General features: G+C 40.4%; 1 protein-coding gene across 1 annotated transcript in view; it reads left to right on the top strand.

Moving 5' to 3' along the window:
• The window catches only part of NYAP2 (neuronal tyrosine-phosphorylated phosphoinositide-3-kinase adaptor 2), a 206,372-nt gene that overhangs the window by 161,524 nt on the left and 22,188 nt on the right, over window positions 1-22,660 (top strand). Inside the window, exon 5 of the mRNA XM_028150870.2 lies at window positions 11,757-11,860. Coding sequence (XP_028006671.2) covers window positions 11,757-11,860 — 104 coding nt within the window. The remainder of the gene's footprint in view (window positions 1-11,756; window positions 11,861-22,660) is intronic.

Here is a 22,660-nt window from a genome sequence, read left to right as displayed (position 1 = left end):
TTATCTAGAGTCAGCAACCTAAAGCAGTTTTTTTCATTTATCCTCAAATAAAATTGAGGATAAAAATGCAACCGAGATGTGCTAGTTGGTTTGGCTCAGTGGATAGAGCTTCCACCTGCGAATTAAAGGGTCCCGGGTTTGATTCCTGTCAAGTGCACATACCCAGGTTGTGGGCTCGATCCCCAGTAGGGGGCGTGAAGGAGGCAGCCGATCAATGATTCTCTCTCATCATTCATCTCTCTCTCTCTCTCTCCCTCTCCCTTCCTCTCTGAAATCAATAAAAAAGTATTTTTAAAAATGTAACAAAGATGATCTGAAGGCAATAGAGAGAGTAGATATTAGGAGGCATTTGAAGTGGTGAGCTGAAGAATTTCACCTGGGACTACATTTCCAAGTCTATGTCAAAAATAGAAAACTATAATCTAATATACCTTTAAATTTCAAATTGAAATTAAAATTTGCAATGCAATTTGCATTGTTAATAGATAAATGTTATTAAACTTCAATTTTTAAAAAGCAGCATATACTTGCTTTGAACTGATTCATCTATGTGATAGACTAACAAAAAGCTGTCAATTGAAATAAACAACAAATAATCAGGCAGCTGACTGTAGTTTTCAGGTTCCTATTCCTTAACAGTGTTAGGGCTCTGAAGAAATGACCAATCTTTAATGTTCTTTTCAACTCTGATACTCACGTTGGAAAGCAATTTACATTAATTTAGCCTGTGGTCTCTCTGTGGGTCATGCACAAGTTAAAATTGAAACAGGATGAATAGTTTCTGGGGAAGGGATATTTCTAGAAGAGTACTCAGGAAAAGCAGAACAATAGCTTCCCCATACTTAAAATGTAACTTAAAGCTTTGGTGATGCAACTCTATAACCAACTTGAGCAACCTGAGTTCAAACCTGAGGGAAGGAATATTATGTGAATTTAGCAGAAATTTGAAAAAAATATCTATACTAATAAAAGGATAATATGCTAATTAGACTGGACATCTTCCAGATATCCTTCTGGACAGTCCTTCTGGACAAAACCACAGTGGCTGCGAGGGCTGAGGGCCAGCTTCACGGAAGAGGCGGCTGTGAGGGAGAGGCAGCACTGTGGCCCCTTTCGCAGAGGCGGCGCAGGAGCATGGGTGACTGGGAGGTGGTTAATACCAGATGCTGAGCAGGGTTTAGATGGGAAAACCAGCACTTCCATTTTGACTATGTTAAGTTGGAAGTGCTCTGGGACATCTGATTGAGAAGATAGCAGACAGTTAGAATTACAGGTCTGGAGCAAAAGAGATTTAGTGGAATTAGAGATTAAGAGTAAAGACATTTAGAATGGTTAACACCATAAGACTAGCTGATTCTAAACAAGGAGAATAGGAAACAGAGGTGAAGGAAACTGAGATTAGACCTGGGGAATCCAAACACTTAAATGTGTGAGCAAAGGATGAAGAACTTGTGAAATAAATGGAGATGAAACAATGAGACGGTCCCCAATTCACTTTTACTGAACACTTAGTAAGTTGCATAAAAATGGGTAATAGGTCTGTGACACTGTGACATGAATCCTTCAAGAAATTCAGAGGGTAAACAGAATTTATGATGAACTTTGACTTTCTCCTACCGAAAACTCCGGAAGCATCTTTTTGGCTTTATGGCATTTAAATCTCTCCTGAGTCTTTTCAGCTCTGTTTGTAGAGCAGTAAAATTGTTTCATGACCAGAAGAAATAAATTTCTGGAGTCCCTCACATTCTCCACCTGAGATTATGAAGGTGGTAAACAAAGGTGAAGGAAGGACATATTTTTATTGCATTTTTGATAAAGACGTTTTTGAAAGAAATATGAAAAGTAGGGACTAATGTACAGTCATTTACATAAGTCAGTGCAAGTCAGGGTTTCTTATGTGAAAGTGAAACTATTGACGTGACCACTCAAAAGTAAGTGTGCATCACACTTACTTGAACTTTTAGAACAAGTCAATGGCTCCCAAATATGGCTTCCACCTGTTCTACCTATAAGCATCACACTTATATCTATCGAGTCTACCCTTATACCAGTTTTGAGGGGGAAAAGTAGAAAATGAAAAATGTTTATGTTTTGCAGTTTTTGTTTTTCTGAAAAGAAAAAACTGAATATGTGCCAATACTATTCTAAAAAATGCCATAGTTCCACTAGCAAAAATGTATCCAATAAAATATCAAATATCTGAAGTTCACATACCTTGGATATTACTTAAAATGTACTTGAAGAATGTTCATCAGAGGGTCTTTGTCTAGAACAAATAACTACATGAATATGGAATTCTGTGCTTCCGGAGACTCTTTTGGAACAGAAGGGAATGAATCCTTTACTCTTTCTCCTTCTTCTCTTCACACTTCCTGGTCATTATTGTCTCCTTGCCACTGGGCCACTGAACTACTAGTCCCCTAGCAAAATACACTAGCGCTGTAACAGACAGCCCTCCTCCCAAAACAACAGAGGAACTCAACTCCACACCTTACACTGGAGGGCAAGGAGATTCCACCTGTTCTACCTATAAATCCCCACCTGTCTGTCAAGTTTGCTTCTGACACTTGCATTTCATCTCTCTCTCTCTCTCTCTCTCTCTCTCTCTCTCTCTCTCTCTCTCTCTCTCTCTCACACACACACACACACACACACACACACAAGCTGCTCTCAGTCACAGACTATTGCTTTACCAAAAGTGGTTTAGCCACTTGATAATGTTGTTCATAACAGCTCTTTTGAGGAATGGAGGAATTGCTGAAGTAAAACAAATGAGTGTGTCAGATCTCAATTCTAATTAACATTGCCACTGGTTGCTGTGGCACATTATTAAACTCACTGTAGTTAGTAAGTGAGGGAATCCCTGAAGGGTGATTTTTGAAGGCGATGGTGGACTGGGGACCCAAAAGCTCATGAAAATAATGGGTGAAAGTGGAAATTATACAAGTAAGTATGGTATTGACAAAAATTCAGAATTCAACAACTGGGTCACTCAACAAATAGTTTCCAAGCAGCTTATATCTAGCTCTATAATGGTTTTGAGGAACACACACACACACACACACACACACACACATGCACACGCACACACACACACACACACACACACACACACACCATAATCTATATGAAACCTGATCTGTCACTCAAAGACCTTACTATGCTTCTTTATGAAACAACGATTGAATGAAAATTAGATTATAATTAAATGTTATTTTCATTATTATTATATACTGTATTATCTCTCTACCATTGACTATGGCTATACTGTATTATCATTCAAATAACAAAATTAGTTTGGGCTTGAAAGAAATGGAGGATTTGAGTCTTAAACCAAGATTATATCAGGTCTTGAAAAACTCATGATTATTAACTGAGTAGAAATATACAGAGGGAACTTTCCATATGGGATGAAGGAGGTGAACAAAAGCTGAGATAGATCTCTCCTGACTTGGTCCTGAATGGACTGAAGAACCATTTCTGGAAGTTAACTCAGAAGGCCTTGGCTTAATCCTATATGGAACAATCTAAAAAAGACCCCCGCCTCTGTGTGTGCAACCTTGTGTGTTTCTGCTGTTCTGAGAAGGAGGTCCCTACGGGCTGAGAACTGAGGCGCCTGGAGGACAGGCAGGTAACATGAACAAGTGCCTCAGGAGAGGTGCCTCCTTCAGAGCAGACAGGTTGTGCTTGCACATTACATACCTAAGAATGCCCTTTGCTCTAACAAAGAAAATGATTTTCGCAATTTTTCTTAAAACTTGAAGTCATTTTGGCCTAGGTGATGTATTTCCACATCTGTTAGAAGCATAGGTATGGGGACATATTTCTGCATTGCAAGGACATTTTATTGGAAATTGACAAACATCAGGACTGAGTGATGGAAGTGCAGGTGACCTGGAAAGCACAGCGCTCTCTAGGGGACAGAAGCTACTTAGTGGCAGCTGATGCTCGCCATGAGAAACGCTCAGCATTCCCAGATTTTAAGTTGCATTATGTGAAGTCTCACAATTTTTAAATATAGCTCATTTTTCAAGAAAACATTGAATTGAATAATTTGCTTCCTGTGGCCCCAAGCAGCTGTGGACTTCAGTGTCATTTATGGCCCTCAAGGCTGTCATTCAGCTCAGTGGGCTCAGGAATCAGCAGGCAGTTATCACTCACATCTGCTCTCCTTCCCAGTCCTAACTGGGGGCTTGGTTATTTCCTCTGGGAACGTTGGCCACGCCCTGTTGCTAGGCTCTGCTCACTATTTTCACACTCCAGAGCTTAAGGCTCCCTTTCTGCATTGTAGGAGTAAACACGTGGCAGAATGCTCACTTGGAGAAGCTTTGGCGAGCAATGTGAGTCAGGTCCCCAGTAGCCCTACTTTCATTTCTCTGTGGAAAACTGCCCTCTGTCTGCTAGAATTTGTCTTCCCAGAGAAATTGTTTTATTTGTATTTCTCCTAATACTGGTGGTTGGGCTTTGAGAAACAAACCAGAAAAGGAGGACTTGGAGTGAGTTAACCAATTTAAATAACAAAAGTGTTTATTTATAAAAGCCGGTTACAAAATAATAGAAGGTAATTACTCTCACATTCCAAAGCAAAAGGCGAGACCACAGAAGCAGAACTTGCAAAGGAAGTGATCAAAGTGAGTTTTGCTGTCCTTAACTGAACTCTCAGCTCTAGCCTGTAGTCTGAGAACCTGGGTGCTCAAAGGCTAGAGACCAGATTTTACAGAGACTTTGGAACTGATTTGTGGGGAGATAAGAATCACAATGTTTTCTGATGGCATCTAAGATCCACTGTGTTCAGGTTAACAGTTAAATGCACACATTTAAGGAAAACAGAACCTGATATAATTACAAAATTTGCTCTTAGGTGATGGCAAATGACATTTAATCTTAATTATGGAACTTTAATGTTTCACCTTTGTGGATCATCTATGACCCGTTTAAAATAATGTATTATATTTGTATGCCATCTGTTCACTTTTAAAATACTTTTATAAGTGCTATCTCATTTTATCTTCACAAAAACCTGTATATCTGTGGGCTGCTATTATGAACTGATTATTTAGGTCACCAAAATGCTGCAGCTCCAGAGGAATCCAGTAAATTATCCAAACTCATTGGTAAAAGTAGTAGACAAATCAAGAAATGATTTGGGGTTTCTGATCCATAGTACAGCTCTCTCCCCATACTTTAACTATACTCTGAACTCCTGGGATTTTAAATTCAGGGATCAGATTTACAAAAGTCAGTTAATGTACTACCATCCTAAACCCAGGGAAACAGAATTATGAAGAGGACATGCTGCAAACATAACCTTCCTTATAAATCCAAAGAAGAAGTGTTTCTCCACTCTCTAGTCATGAAATTTCTCTGTTCCTGTCCCTGAGAGATGTTTTTAACTGATTGTCTGATAGGTCTAAAAGTCCATTTCAAGCACCTGAGCAAGCATGTTACACATGTGGTTGTTTTTTCCTAAAACATAGCAAAATTGTAGATGCTTGTTGTTCTTTGGTTCATTTGATTACTCATTCAGCAAACCTTGAGGACACCTGATTGAACAGCTGACTATGAGGGGATGATAGATGACCTCTGCCCTCAGGGGCTTATGCCTACCTGCCCATGATGGCACTTGATCTCACCTCCAGAGCCATTGTTGTCCCTAATTCACTGAGACAGGATTGAACTTGGTGGTCCAGTAGTTTGTAGGCTTTTCTCTAAACCATGTATATCCTTATTCCACGTTATGTTGTTAGCAAAATGGTCAACGTAATGGGAGATGTCTGGAGTCAAGGAATTTGGTGATAGTAACTGATGGGTGTGTGTGTGTGTGTGTGTGTGTTGTGTGTATATGAGTGTGTGTGTGTATGTGTGTGTGTATGTGTGTTTGCGTGCATATACTAGTACATATGAAACTACTTATAGGTTTTAGGTTAAGATCTTATATGATCAGATTTGCAAAGTCAGCTAAATTATTATTATATACTATGTATAAAATATATGTAAATATATGTATATATATTCCCTTAAATTTGATTTCTACTAAACATATGCCTAAACCATGACATTGTATATTACACAGATACCCTGAAAACTACTGGAAAAAAAATACAACTTGACAGTAATTTCATTCGTAGTAGAGAAATTCTGAATTTTCAACTATTCTCTTATTCTACTGGGGGAAAATAATTAACCCAGCATACAAATTTAGATAATGCAGAAGGTGTCTTCACCTTACTGGGCTCTCAATCTCAGTCCTGTTTGAAAACATGAAGACAACACGTTGGCTTGAGTTTTGACCGTTCTGCCAGCTCCTCCAGTCTTCCACTGCAGGGAACATGGCCCCACCCTCTGCCCTCTCTCTGAGGAGTTCACCCTGACGTTGCTCCCAGTTGGCAGAAGTTGGCTTTCTTTGGAAAGGCCTTATAGTCACAAAGAATGCCCTTTCTCTTTCTGTGAAAAGCCATTGAAGACATTACAAAAAAAGGAGGTTTTTTTCTGACTTACACTGGGCTGTTACAGAGACTAGTTCTGGGAAGCTCTGTGAACTGAGCAGACTACATCTCAATTAGTATTTGCACTGCCATCTACTGTCCACAACAGGCACTGCAATTTCCCCTCCTTGATTTTTTTTTTTTTTTTGTTATTGTTAATTAAATTCAATTGAACACTGGTGAATGTATTTTTGTCTTTTTATTGGAAACATGAAAAAGGTGAAGAAATGAGGGAAATTTCTTTATATTACTAAGAAATATACAAATAATTTATCTTTTACAATGGCTTTTGTCTTTAATCTATGGTTTAAAATAATTCATTCAATAAATACTTCAAGTCCTCAGGTATCAGTTATCATGTCACTCATGGGAAGGAACAAGATAGATAGGATGCCTATCCTCACAGAACACACAGTTTAGTAGAGGCGGGGAGGGAAGGATGCTGTGTGGCAGGGGTGAGACTGCCGATGAGGTTGCCTGTGTCAGCTGAGAAAAAGCAGTGTAGAATCCATCCTATCAAATAAAAGAGTAATATGCAAATTAACCATCACTCTGCTACACCCACAAACCACGCCCACCAGCCAATCAAGAGTGAATATGCAAATTAACTCCAACAAAGATGGTTGTGGCAACAGAGCGAGCAGGAGGCTTGGGTTTCCCCAGAAATGGAGGAAGCCAAGCTTTCCGCACACCCTGGCCAGCCCAGGCTTCCACTCAAGGCTACAAAGTTTCAATTATAGAAGATAAATAAATCCCAACAAAAAGGTGGCAGCCATGGAGCTGGAGAGAGCAGGGGGCTTGAGTTGCCCCCGGTGATGGAGGAAGCCAAACTTCCCCAGCCCTGGCCTGCCTTGACCTCCACTTAAGGCTACAAAGTTTCAATTATAGAAGATAAATAAATCCCAACAAAAATGGCTGTGGCCATGGAACGAGCAGGAGGCTTGGCTCCGCTCAAGGCTACTAAGTTTCAATTATAGAAGATAAATGAATCTCAGATACCAGGGCCTCCACTTGGGTTGCCAGGGGGTGTGGCTGGCTTGCAAACCACCACAGGCCCCTCGCCCAGGCCGCCCATGCCCCAAGGGAACCCTCACCCTGATCTGGAACACCCTTCAGGGAAAACCAGCCTGCCCCCACCCGTGTACCAGGCCTTTATCCTATCTAATAAAACAGTAATATGCAAATTGACTGTCACTCCAACACACAGGATGGCTGCCCCTATGTGGTCAAAGATAGCTGCCCCATGTGGACACAAGATGGCCACCACAAGATGGCCAGCAGAGGAGGGCAGTTGGGAGGGACCAGGTCTGCAGGGGAGGGCAGTTGTGGGCGATCAGGCCAGCAGGGGAGGACAGTTGGGAGGGACCAGGCCAGCAGGAGAGAGCAGTTGGTAGGGACCAGGCCTGCAAGGGAGGGCAGTTGGGGTCAATCAAGCCTGCAGGGGAGGGCTGTTAGGGGTGACCAGGCCAGCAGAGAAGGGAAGTTGGGGACAACCAGGCCTGCAGGGAAGGGCAGTTAGGGGGGACCCAGAACTTCAGGGGAGAGCAGTTTGGGGGGACCAGGCCTGCAGGGAAGGGCAGTTAGGGGCAAACAGGCTGGCAGGGGAGCAGTTAGGCATCAATCAGGCTGGCAGGCAGAAGCGGTTAGGGGCAATCAGGAAGGCAGGCAGGCGAGCAGTTGGGAGCCAGCAGTCCTAGATTGTGAGAGGGATTTCCGACTGCCCTTTTAGGCCCTATCTTACCTGGATCGAGCCTAAAAGGGCAGTCGTACATCCCTTGAGGGGTCCCAGATTGGAGAGGGTGCAGGCTGGGCTGAGTTACCCCGCCCCCCACCCCGCACATGGATTTTGTGCACCAGGCCTCTAGTTATTTTATAAGCAGAGGAGCTGAAAGATCAAAGGGGCCTTTAAATAATAAAAACAGTGAACATTTCTTGAGACCTTGTTACATGGTGGTCACTTATTACATGAGGTAACATCTTTACACTTATTATCTTATTTAATTTGTACAATAATTTCATAAAGTAGGTAACCTTTATTTCTCCCATTTTATCTGTGAGCAAACTGAACCTTAAAGATATCCAGCAAATTGTCCATTGTCATTCAGCTGATAAGATATGAATTTAGTAGCTCTCATGAAAAGCTCCAGAAAAAGTATGAAGGCAGCTCTCATTGACTGACTTGGGTCACATGTCCATTCCTGAACCAATCAGTGGGGCCAAGGAGATAGAATGATTGCACAAATCTCAGTCACAGGGCCACTTCTGGAGCTAGAGTTGGAGGCAGCTCCTAATGTGGAAACATAAGAACTAAGAATACCAGTGCTATTGTTCTCCAAAGGAAATTCAACTGCTATTCCAGAAAAAGGGTAAATGTATTCTGGACAGGCAAAAATGAAAGATGGCCATTACTCCTGAATTTTATTTTTAAATAAATTTTTGTTTTATTTCTAAAACATTTACAACCAAAACTTTACTGACAATTTTAGAAAATTTTAGCAAATAACAAACTTAAGCTATGCAAGATCTTACTGACATTGTTACAAAATTAAAACATAAAAAGCAGACCAGAAAGGAAGAGTAAAGCAGTAATCTTATGATTAATCACGAGGATTTTTTAGGTCATTTCACTACTACAACACATTTCATTTATGAACATCAAAGAATCAATAACCCAGACAGTTGTGGCTCAGTGGTTGAGTGTCAACCTAGGAACGAAAAGGTCACCGGTTTGATTCCTGCCCAGGTTGTGGACTCGATCTCCAGTAGGGAGTAAGCAGAAGGCAGCTGATCAATGATTCTCTCATCATTGATGTTTCTATCTATCTCTCCCTCTCCCTTCTTCTCTGAAATCAATAAAAATATATTTTTTTAAAAAAGAACCAATGAATGAATCTTGAAGCTTGCTTTTTATTATAAATGTTGAAAAAGTTCCTTGAGAATTTTCTTGACTTCCCTCAGGTCTTAGGAAGGTAATAGCTTTTCTTGGACATTACCATAGAGGTTTTTCTAGGAGAAAATTTCCCAACTGGAGGTTCCCAAATTCCTTGGAGTTTTTAACATAGTATTTTCCTGTTTCAATTTTTAAAAAAATACTCCATTGGAAAATTAACTGTGTCAAATGTTACCTCTTAAAAGAGAACTATTGGGGACTCAGAGACTGTACACATACACAGTCCACAAACTCTTCAGTCTTAGGACCCCTTATGTTCTTAAAAGGTATTGAGAATGCAAAAAAAAAGTGTTCCTTAATATTTATCATATTAAACTTGAGAATGAAAAAATTATTCATTAAAAATAAAACCATTGTATATTAACATAAATAACATCTTTCATAAAACTGTATTTTCCAAAACTATAAGAAATGGTGATCAGATTGACATTGTTTTACATTTTTGCACATCTAATGTCTAATTCAATGGAACATAGATTCTCATATCTGCTTTGGATTCAATCTGTTGTGATATGTTGCTTTTACTTAAATATATGAAGAAAATCTGGCATCATACATATAAGTAGTTGAAAAGGAGGAAATATTTTAATAGGCATATCATATAATTGTAGGTGTTCTTTAATACTCTTCTAAAAGTCAACAAATATCAGCTTCATAGAAGTTAATTACACATCAATAAACTCATCATGCTCTGTTACATTAAAATCCGTTGGTCTATCTTGAACTTTAAATGGATCTTTACCCGTACATGATTTATAACGTCATGCTTTTAGAAAATATTGGTTCACTAACTCATGCAAGTCTTCCATATGTTGACACATTCTGTTATAAAAATCAATACAGCACGTTTATTAATATCACCACTGATCTCATAAGAAACATCTTTTTAAGTGTTAGGATATTGTCAAGCACACAATGGTGGGTGCAAGTTTTTCAAAATTTTAATTTTACTTAAAAGCTCAAATGTATCATTATCAACAAATATTGTCAATTGTCTTTCTTAAAGCAATAGGCTCCCTTTATTCTTTTTTTTTTTTTCTTCAGAAAATGATGATTCTCGTTAAAAGCTAGAGCTTGAAGTTCCTTCTGCTGCCTCCCTATCACAACTGTTCTGCACTCATTTATTCTGTAGACATAGGGTCCTGTTTCCCAGAGGGGCTTGAGAAATGTTTGTGGTTTGAAGAATGAATGGTTGACTACCTAATGAGGGATTCAGGCTTAGCCCTTTCCCAGACTATAAGCCAATAGCCTCTAATGAGGGGTCTCTCCACATTAGATCTCTTTCCTCACCTTAGTGAGAATTATAAGTCCACTGACCAACAGAGAAAACACTCAGGTTTCTAATTTATAAATTGGGAGCATTTATAGCTAACTCTGTAATTCCAAAGAGTGTCTGTGGAATTAAAGACAATTTAAGTGTAGTTCACACAGAAGCTGGACCATACCAGGCACTCCAAACTGACAGTTAATATAAAAGTTTGTAATGAAAGCAAATATATAAATTTTTATGCCCTCTTTTTTTCTCCTTTATCCAATATCTTCTGGTAGATCTGAAACTCAACAGTCTCTGTTTACTATAAATTCTGTTTCTTGGGTAAAGGGAACTCTTTCCATCCCCAAATTCTAATATTCAAAGTCTCCTCTCAATGGTTTAGGCAGCTCATTTGCGCTTCTTAAATAGAGGAAGAATTAGGGCAATGCTTTTAATTTTGAAAAATGCTATTATTATGAAAGAGTGCAAAAGTCTTAGAAAATGGTTATAAAATTTAAAACAAATTGATATAAGTGAGAGAAATGTTACATTGAAGACATAATGGAAGTAGTCAACACAAACACGATGATATAGACATCAAAATTAGAACAAAGAAACAATGAAAGAGCAGGAAGAAAGGAGGGGAGAAAGGGAGGATACATTTTGGAGAGGGTGAAAGGGCATTTTAGGAGCTCTATGAACCAAACTGAAAATAAAGCACCCAAAATCGTCATATCGCTCGCTTTTTCCCCTAATAAGGTGTTGTTGCTCCAGTAATCACTCTATATAAACTAACTATAATTGGTGTAAAATGTGCAAGGGAATGAGGCGTTGGGCTTCACTTCGTCATTTGCTCTTCATGCTCTGGAGCTCAACTTCAAATAAAGCCTCTGTTTTAGAGTCAACTGTTAGGACACTGGTCACCTGCCAGTGATTAGCAAACATCAGAAGGAAGTATTTGGTGTATTGAAGGAGTACCTAGCTACACAAAACGGGAGTCTGCAAGCGCTGTCATCACTGCCCACACTGCTCCACTAACAGTTGGTCTTTCTTTCCCCCTTGTCGACAGAACCGAAAGTAAGCTGCAAACTAGGCCGATCTGCGTCCACATCAGGTGTGCCCCCGCCATCAGTTACTCCTCTCAGGCAAGCCAGTGACCTGCAACAGAGCCAGGTACCATCATCGTTAGCCAATCGTGATTGACTTCCTGTGATGCAACATGCCAAACGCTTCCACCTCTGTCTGTCCTGTGTTGCTGTAGACGACGTTTGCATTGCTTTTATTTTTCTCTGTGTGTATGGGCCAGGGGGGAGGAGTGTGGCAGTCTGTGTTCTCATCCGAAACAAGAGTCTCTCTTCCCTGCGATGGGTGAAACTTTCTTTGCTGTTACCAAATCGTTTGTGTCTCTGGTTTCCATCATTCTGTAACATAAATGTAGTAAACCTGTACTCTCTGTATTGGCTTCGTGGTTCTTTTTTAAAATTCTTTCTCTCTTCCATATTTTGTGTACTTTTATACTGTCTCTGGAAATTTATCAACATTTGATAAATTTATCTACTTTGTTTTATGTAGATTTCCTTTTAAATGTTTTGTCTATGACACTTTCACAGATGTTGTTAATGAATTTGTACATATCTTTTAGCACTTATCCTATTATACTGTAATATTTGTGGCCATTTTACTTTTATTTAGCTTGGAGCATGATTGTAAAACACTGTGACTATTGATGTCCTTATGAATATTCATATACCAACTGATTTGGACTGAACATGGCAGCTAGTCTTCTTTCTTAGGCCATAAAGACAAATTGACCGACCAGATATATCTAGGTATTTACCAAAACCTATAGATTAATAAGGCAATCTTTAAATAAATGACATTTTCCTCTTATACCAATAATACCAGAAATGTTCTCAGAAAGGGATATAAGTATTCATGCATGGTAAATGAGATCTCTATTATCACCTGAGGAAAAGAGACAAAAAAATAAAGACATGAGCTGAAATATCATTTAATCCTTCACAATACAATATGTTGCTCTGATGTTCATTTGGGTACATCATTGTGTATGGGGGAATTTATTATGGGGAAAAATTACCACGTGTTATTATCTGTAACTCACTTCATAGGAATTCAAATAACTTGATTTACTTTTTTTGACCTTTAGTTGTTATTGGTGCTAAATAGGATATTGTCACCCTGAGTGGTATCTCTCTGCGCCCCAGCTTTTATCTGTGCATTCATAAAACTCTCCTGAATTAGTAAATTATAAAACTAAGGAGGATACCTCTATGGGAACTGTCCATTAATGAGGATCAAATTGCATATTCATCAATTATTTAAAATGTCAAGCTATTTTTAAAACATAAGCAAAATATTTGCATTTTTTCCCTAATGGGAGAAATGGAGCTTTTTAGTAATTTGGTCTGGCTTAAATGTGCACAGGATTTGGCTTATGAATATATAAGACATCTACAAACACAGAGACAAGAAGCTTCTCTTAGGGGCATCTCAAGCGTCACCTAGAATTCCTTGGAACTTAATTTAAAAAGTTAAATGTCTTCATAACTAAATGTTTCTGGCTTAAACATTTGTTGGGTATAAAAGAAGTAGAAACAATAAGACAGTGAATTAATAAACAAATAGCACAATTAACTTCACGAAGATAAACTACCAACTTAGTTGACTAAAAATATCATATTTACCAATTCTTAGTGTTTAAAAAATTGAATTACAGGAAGGATAGAATTTTTGCTAGCTGGCAGAGGATTGCATTATACAAGCAATTGTGCAAGTACGTGTACCTCTCATTACCCTTGGTGTCATAGAGAGGTTTTATGTTCTTTTATCTTTTTTCTAACTATCTTTATTTTTGTTTTAACCCGAGCCCCTATAACTCTCAGTGAAAGCAGGCTACAAAGGCTTAAACTTTTGGAACAGAAAAAAGATACAATCTTTGTGCCTCTACATTATCAACTCTCCCCTTGCCTGGTGGGATGTTCTTCATTCTTCAAATTATAGCAACAGGGGAAAACTCCTCACGTTGCTTGTAAGTGGTGATTTTCCTCTCTGAACAGCAGAAATGCTGGCCCACAATCATACTGCAGACAGACTATCAGGACTCCGAGGTAGCAGACTGGACTCTGAGTCTCTCTTCTGTGGCGTGTGAGGGTAGTACTATTCACCTAGCCCTATATCCTGGGGCTAAAGGGGTCAGCATGGCTCAGAAGACTCTTGCTCTGCATTCCCATGACTTCTCATTGAACTAAGGTCAATGCCTACTCACTGATGAACCTCTTCTCACCCAACCCATGCTTTTATCTGAGATGTCTCTTTAAATTACTACCAGGGTGACACCTCCCTTTCCTCGGTAACCCAAGGCAATGGTGAAAGATATTTAAACATGTTGATTCTAAGAGTGACTATTCCTACACCAACCAGAATATGGGACACCTAGTATTCAAACAAACAAACAATCACCCTGGTCACTTTTTTAAGCAGTTTTTCCAATGCCAGGATTCCCAGTAAATATTAAAACTCAGAATGCTTACTATCAGGTTAATAGACTTATTACTAGTTAATTAATGGAAAACTCCATGACCTGTTGAAAGCAAAAGCCATTGCTGACCCCTAAATAATTTCAGTGGTGCTAATTAATGAAGCATCTGGCTTAAGGGAGGCCAAGCCATTTCGCCACGTTACGACTGATTACAGAGAAGGGACTGTGTTTGCTTTCAGATTGTTCACCTCTTATCTCTTTTCAGTTCAAGTTTTTCACTTATCTCTCCATGTCATGGCTGGATCTTGCTAAGAAGCTTTGCAGGAGGAATAAGCAGAAGTGCCTGACATGCTCCAGCAGAGGTGCACAGATGGCCAAAGGCAACTGATGCTCACCCCAGGAGCTCAGGCCAATAATCATTGCCCTCCCCAAAGAATCTAGAGGCAGTTGTTACTGACTGACCACAGGGCGGGGGGAGGAGGGGCGAGGTGCTGGGATTCATAGTGTCAGGTCATAGCCATTTGTATATAAACAAAGGTGAAGGTAATGTTTGCTGGCCTTTGCAATCTGTTCTGGCTTCTGGTCACTACAGCAGGCACAAAATTTGTAGAAATCTATAATCTCATCTGACCAGAACTTCATAATCTGTGAGAGAAAATGAGCAGCTCAGGAAAGAAGTACAAGTTCTAACGCAATTAGAGATTGCTCCACAACCTACAGCACTCTCTGAAACTCAGAGAGATGGAAGCAGATTTTTTCTCTTTGTTCCTTCACGTCTGAATAAATAACAGAGACACAGGTAATTAGGAGAAAGTGACATTTCCTTGGAATTTTACTGCAATGCAGCTGCCTATTTGGGTATTTGTTATAATGCAGGTCTTTGGAAATTAGACTGAATTTCTGGGCCTGATGCAAGAAAGCTATTTGCTTTTCTTGGTTATAGAAGCAACACTGTATAGAAGTCATGTATTGAACTTGGAGCACGTCACTTTCTCCTTTTTTTCTGCTGTGGTAAAGAAAGAGGTGTGTGTGCTTTGATAGATAGCAGGTGATGGTCCTCTGATTCCACTATCTCTGACTGAGAAAAACCTACCTCTACAGTGACTCCCATCCCATTGGGGGTGGCAGCAGCTATGGTCTCCCTGCAGCAGGTGAGGGACTAGCAGCTAATGCACTCAGCCTTATGAAAGCCAAGCTTTCCTTCAACAGTGGAGCAGCCAAAGTGTATGTCTAAACAGAAGTGCCAGCTCTCTGGGAGAAATGTTTCCAGGAATTGTTTGCATTGGCTTTTCTGGGAAGGAAGGAGATGAGAGTCACATCATCTGATATGTGCAGACACTCACACACATACACACACTCACAGTGCACTTGTGGACACTCATACACACAACTCTTACACACACACACACACACACACACACACACACACGCATACTAGCTCACATTCACACTCACGCACACTCACGCACACAAACACTTCACCTTTTTAAATAACAGCTCCCCATGTCCAATCAAAGAACCAGAGCTAAAAGTGACCTAGTGTTGAACTGAAACCCCTTCATTTTCTCCCTGAGGCTTGCTTATCATTCTAAACTGGTTATCCTTAATTTGGGAGAGGGGGTTGAAAAGGCCATCTGTAATTTCCTTTGGGCTTACATTTCCAAGTCTGACAGACCCAAATCTCTTTAGGAATCTAAAAGTCGCCATTATCTCTTATTCTGGGTGCCCTAAGTGTTGTGAGAGCAGCCTCTGCACCCTCCAGGACAGCCTCGCTTGGGCTGGTGCCTTCAGGTTACTGAGAAGCTGTTATCCAAATGAACAAGCCCAGCTCCTTCCAACCCGCCCTTTAGGATTATTTCTCAAATGCTGATTTCCTTCGATAGCAGCCCTCTAAACTCTCTCTAGCTCCGAACACCCCCCTGAGCTTGATGACCCCTCTGTGGTGTAACCCCACCTGCCTGGGCTGCCTGCAGAGTGAAATTAAATTCTGTCCTCCTGAAGCACCTGTTGCTCTGTCCACACACCAGCATCAGGCCTCTCCTGGGTGATGAGAGAACACATGAGAATGTCTGTAGCTGAACACGTGTCCAGAGTGTGTTTCTGGATATCATGTGAAAATTGTTTCCTAGATACATTCTTAAAATGGAAGATAAATCATCCAAAAAATAGGGATTAAGGATCAGTCCATGTGAAAGACTAAGATTTAGAATTTAGGTGGATTCTGTGACGAGGACAGTGCTCAGCATACAGGGGCATGTCCAATGCCCAGACAGTGTATGATACTTGTGATCTTTTGCTGATGTACTAGCTATCTCTCTCGGTAGATGTCTCTCTCTCTATGCTTGAAAAAGTGTTTTTCTCACACAGTCTGACTTTGCCCCTTTCCTTAGTTCTTAATCTCTCTAGAACAGTGAGATGCTTTGATTGATCCCACTGGATCAGTCACACTCTGCCTTGAAGCTTTGCAAAGACTACTAAGACCGTGAGTTCTAGGCTTTTATTTCCCAGAGAGCCAGGATATTTGCTCAGGGAACTTGTAGGGGTCTGGAGAGCAGGAGGAGACTCCAAACAAAGGGAGAAACCAAGTATATTAACATAAATACTCAACCGAGGACATAGGCAGGGATTCCAATGTCATCTCCTCAATGTCTGTCCACATGGCTGAATAACGTAACCTTAAAGGGTGTATTCTTATTTAATTTCACTTTCAATGCATAGGATCAAGTAGTAAAACAAAGCCAAATATTAGGAATAGAGAAGCTTCAAATGTACGTTCTCTTTAGAATTCTCCGGCTACCAATAGCATCGATGACATGATTTGTTTTGCCAAGGTTCTGGGTGCTCAATTCCAGCCCTAAATCCAGTACAGCTAGAATAAGTGTATTACAAGGCTTCATCCGATCAGTTGTATATACTGTACATTTTCAAAAGTTCAGGTTTGGTGGTGGAGGAAGAACACAGTACCAGGAAGAGGAAGGAGTGGGGTCTATGTTGGAGGGGGCATGTACCACCCAACTTAACCTGACCAAGAGGCCCCTTTCCTACCACCCCATGTGCAAGTGCTGAGCAAACATTTTTGTTGTTGATACACTGTGATGTTCCAGGTCCTCCTCTCAGAACTGAAGTAAGGGCACTGTGTTTGGACCTTTACCCAGCTGGCTTGATTAGATGCCCAGGGTTATGGCATATAATGGAAATGGGGAAGGAGGTGAGCAGAAACAGAGCACACCGCCAGTCAGCAAAAGCTGACTCACATCATCAACATAGCTTCCCACCTCAGGCTACACATAGATTGTCAAATGACTCCCTTTCGCTTCATTCCAAGTAGAAATAACCTGGCAAGCATTTCCAAGTATGAAAAACCCCAACTGGGGGATGTGGAAAATGCCACAAAGTTTACAATTAGTGTCAGTATCATGGTGGAGAAGGGTTTGTCTGCACTGCCCATTGTAAAATAAAGTGCTATGTTCGCAAAGATTACGTTACAGAGAAATTGTAGGTATTTGTTATAGAAATGATATTTATCAAAGCGATTAGATTTAGCCCTGTGTCATATGGAATAAATTCATGTTACAAATGGGAATGCCAGTGGTTATGCTGATTTATTGCCATGTATGATGGCAGAGTTGCTTTGAAATAATGCAGGTGTCAAACCAACCAACCAACCAACCAGTCAACCAGCCAAAAGCATGACCTATGTGTGCTCTCAGCAGCCCCATCTGATTCATTTATAAAATTGTGAGGCTTTAGTGCTTTGTGGGTTTCTCTCCAGTTAGTGCCCTATTTAAAGGGAAAGCAAAATTTTGTTATTACCTTTAAGTATCAGCCAAACCCAGTAGTGTAATGAAATGTGGCCATTATTTGATTTGTACTTTCATGCCAAGAATTCAGGAACTCAGATTGCTTTCTACAACCTACTACAGTATGGGCTGAGAAATTCTGACATATTAGTTGGCATTGTGTACTTATTAACTTTTGTATATTTCAAGTGGCAGAATAGTCACTTTTTAAAGTGCAGTAGTCCCAGTCTCTCGATAACGCCAATACTGAGTAGAATGAAATTAAGCAAACCATCCCATTGTCCTCATTGCAACCCTCACCCACCCCCCCATTCAATAATCTTGTAATTTTTTCACTACTAGAGGCCTGGTGCACAAAATTCGTGCATGGGAGGAGGAGGACTTCACTTTCGACTATACTGACATTTGTAATAAATCTAGCAGCTAACTATTTTTGGAGTCTCTATTTTCTAAGTGTTTGATAAAAAGTCCCTGATTGGAGAGGGTGCCCAGCCTGCACCCTCTCCAATCAGGGACCCCTCAGGGGATGTCTGACTGCCCGTTTAGGCCCTCTCCTGGGAACTGGGCCTAAACTGGCAGTCTAACATCCCTCTCACAATCTGGGGTAACTGGCTCTTAACTGCTCACCTGCCTGCCTGCCTGATCGCCCCTAACTGCCTCTGCCTACTGGCCTGATCACCCCTAACTGACACCCCCCTCGGCCTGGTCGTCCCCAACTGCCCCCTGTACAGATCTGGTCTCCCCACACAGCCTGCTGTTCAGTCACTTGGTCTTCCCTCACTAACCCCTCTGCCAGCCTGGTTGCCCCATGCAGCCTGCTGTTCTGTTCGGTCATTACTGTTACTGTGACAGTGTCCCAGACAATTTGCATATTCCTCTATTATTAGTATAGATAAGTAGGAGGCAGAGTGTAATACACATGAGGATGTTCTCTAAGAAGTCTTACACCAACTGACAAACAGGAGTTGGGGTGGGGCAGATGGACCTTGAGGGTGTGCTCCAATTGACTTTGCTGTCTCCAAAACCTGCCTGTGTCCCTCTCTCAGAATCAGAGTTGTCAGCTTAACACACCAGAGCTACAAGGAAAAGTGTGAGGTAGCTAAAGTATATAGTCAGCATTAACACATGGAAGGGATACTAAGTTCTTCAGGGCTCCTACATGAAGTCTGCATGCTGAAAACCATGCACCATTTATTGTCATCTCTGTGCCTGCTGAGAGTTTCCCTACCTCATTGCAGGTGTTCTCCATTGCCCTGTTCTTCCCCGTGGGTACAATTACCATCCCACCTCACAACTGAGGATACCAAAGGGACATGGCATACCTATTAAGTACCAAAGTCTAGGATCTTAACTACTCAGCTGGATGAACACCTGAGATTCAAAGGAAGTAAGACTTCTGTTCAAATCCTGGCTTCACCAGTTATTAGCTGTGTGACCTTGAATACATTCTTTAATTTCTCAAAGTCTGTTTTCCTATCTCTCAAAAGAGGACAGTGTTATCTTTGTATCATTGTTGTTGAGCGTTAATGACATATGTGCATAAAGTCCTAGATAGACATTACCTGCTAGATAAATAATAGTTCTTTCTACTTCTTTCCCTTCTTCCAAAAATTCAACATCCTTGCTGGCTAAAAAATCCTAAGTGTGAGACTCATTCTGTACCATGGCTCTACCCACCCAATATCACTGACCTTGTATAGAACGGCTAGCTCATGATAATAATAAAAAGCTTTTTAGTCCATTTAATTAATTGATTTAAAATTCTCTAGAGAGTGTATCTCATTTTCCCATCATCTGAGAAAGAACGGTTTCTCACATCCCCTCCTTGGTATGATTATTTCATTATTTCTTTTCCAAATAGGGAATTAGACACTCAGTTATTTACAATATAACGGAGTCTATCTGCATTTCTTCTCACCTTGTAGATCTCATGTGTGACTTTGAAGCCAAAGTGAGAAGGAATCAACTAAGATATCATTTCAGAAATGCCTCCTGCTCTCTAATACAACTTACTCTCCTATTTGAGTTAAAGTATGAATGAACATGATGAAATATTAAGGCTTCACAGGAAGCTGTTATCTGCAAGGGTCAGGACAAAAGATGTGCAGATGCAAGATAAGTTTGTCAACAGTGTCAGCATTTACTTAGAGCATCCACAGACCACTGTTTTAAATGCCTTGTTTTCTCATATGCACATGTATTTACCCACAAGCATGTTCAGGATCATTTTATATCCCATTACATTAATTTAACATTTTTGTTTTTTATTTTTCCTTTAATGAAGAAAGAATAAGGGTAATGCATTATAAATTGTTATGTAATCACGAGGCCTGAATTTTAACAGGATTCAGTCTTGCCAAGTGTATGTGAGCTAATACATGAGTATCCACTGGCTCTCCTTTGTATTTCTTAAGCAAAGTCAGAGTAAAAGGAATATATATTTTAAAAAATCTTTCAGGCCCTCATTTATTCCTCTGTAAATGCCAAGAGTGGTCTAGTTTACTAAACTAATAATATAGGTGTGTCTGGGAAAGTAAAGCTGAGGATTTTAACTTCACTTACAGTTTACTCCTTGCGGTTTCCAATTCCATATCAATGTTTATCAAACGCTTAGAAAATAGAGACTCCAAAAATAGTTAGCTGCTAGATTTATTACAAATGTCAGTATGGTCCAGAGTGAAGCTTTGGCTCAGAGTCTAGAGGTCAAGTTACAAATTTATTGCAGTAGATCTTGCTTGAGTTGTACATAGATAGCTGTTGAAGTAGCATTAAAGCTTTACAGATTGATCATTCCATCTGAGAGCTACAAGCGATGGAAGTGTTGGGCTGCCAGATATTAGCACATCCAAATCCTAGAAACCTTCCACATCAGAGTCTGTAAGGATTGAAACCAATGTCAAGCTCTAGATGGGGCTGGCGAGCCAAGCTTGGGGAAAGTAGCACAGCATTAGGTGGACACTTACCGCCACCTAGTGTCTAAAGTGCACCTTGCAATCTGTAAGAGGGTTTTAAAAACATGTAACTGAATCGAGCAAAACTGCTTTATGGCAGAAAAGATATGCTGCTTCTGATAATAAGCGGCATGCTCACTGAAAGCTGGAACAAATGTTTTTTTTTAATATTTGTTTTGAATCCTTTTCATTACTTTATTCCTGCAGTTACAGGCTGTTTAACTTTTGAATATATCCCTCTATACTTTTGGGAGGGGGAAAAGAACAGGGGGGGAAATCGCAGGTTAATCTGTATTTAGTCATCCCATATGCCCACATCAGCTAGTTCATTAACTAGTTTTACTGGCTGTTGGGGAGGAGAGACAAAAGTTGGAGAAAGTCGGTTTGGCTCAGTGGATAGAGTGTCAGCCTGTAGACCGAAGGATCCCAGGTTTGATTCTGGTGAAGGGCACGTACCTTGGTTGCAGGCTACTTCCCGGCCTGGGCCCTGGTCAGGGTGTGTGCAGGAGGCAACCAATTTCTCATATCAATATTTTTCTCTGTCTTTCCCTCTCTCTTCCACTCTCTCTAAAACTCAATGGAAAAGTATCCTTGGGTGAGGATTTAAAAAAAAAAAAAAGCTAGAGAAGAGAATTGAAATGCAGGTGCCAGTGAGAAAGGTAACAGGATGACTGCAATTCATACTGAAAGAGAGCTGCTTGAGTGAAAAGGGGCCGGCTCTGCCCTCCTTGGCTCTTGTCATGCTCGTGAGGAAAAAATCAGATGAGACAGAAAGCAGTGTTGAAGCAAAGAAGGTGGATTTATTCTGAATATACTTGGCATAAAGCACAAACAGGCAACTCATCTGGTCTGACTAGCCTGCCTAGTGGGGTTTCAAAGGTTTTATACTCTCCCCCCTCCCAATAGATTTCAAGGTTCCCCCTCCCCCCCCCGCCCGGCCCAGACTTCATTTGTCCTTGGGTTTAGCTGGCTCAAGTGTCCTTGGTTGGGGAAGATAAGGTCTTGCAATTCACAAGCTGATTGTAGGCTGCCCACACTGTCTGGCCTTGTTTAATTTTCTTGCCTCAGTTTCCCCCTTTCCCTTGTTCAGGAATTTTCCCAGCTTCTTACTATCCCGTTACAAAGAGAATCTCTATTAAAGTCATTCCTAATTTTTTTTTTTAAAGCAGCTTTACTAACAGGAAGGGAACTAGTGTATTATGGGGACCACTTTAGAAATATAAACTGCAATGATGCAGGTATATATCTAGGACAGAACGTAAACCAGGATTGGAGCAGAGTCAGATCTTTACAGCCCATAATGGGAGTAATTATGAAGTCCTCTCCCCATAAATAGTTTAGTAGAAAACATTTTATTTTAAAATAATATAAAACTTACATAATATCTGCAGTCTGACACCAACCACAATATGTATTCATCAATTCAGATTTTTATGTTTGGGGTTTCCCACACCACCAAGCAATTCTCCTGCTGAGTGTCTGACAATTTAACTCCATTTAGACAATATGTACCTGAAGATAGTACCAGATCCCACAGGTTAAGGTAGGCCCACAAGACTGCCTTTCACTTCAGATGACAAATGAAAGTTCAGGGTACCACCTGTGCTCTGAACAAATGGCTGTAAATCAGAGGTTCTCGTAACTCCCTCCTGGGTTCAATTAATTTGCTAGGGCAGCTTATAGAACTCTAAGAGAAACATTGTACTTCCTACATCGTAGGTTT

The sequence above is a fragment of the Eptesicus fuscus genome, chromosome 11 (assembly GCF_027574615.1).
Source record: "Eptesicus fuscus isolate TK198812 chromosome 11, DD_ASM_mEF_20220401, whole genome shotgun sequence".
Taxonomy (NCBI): Eukaryota; Metazoa; Chordata; class Mammalia; order Chiroptera; family Vespertilionidae; genus Eptesicus; species Eptesicus fuscus.
Note: the sequence above shows the minus strand (reverse complement) of the source record. Positions and strands in the feature narration are given on the sequence as shown.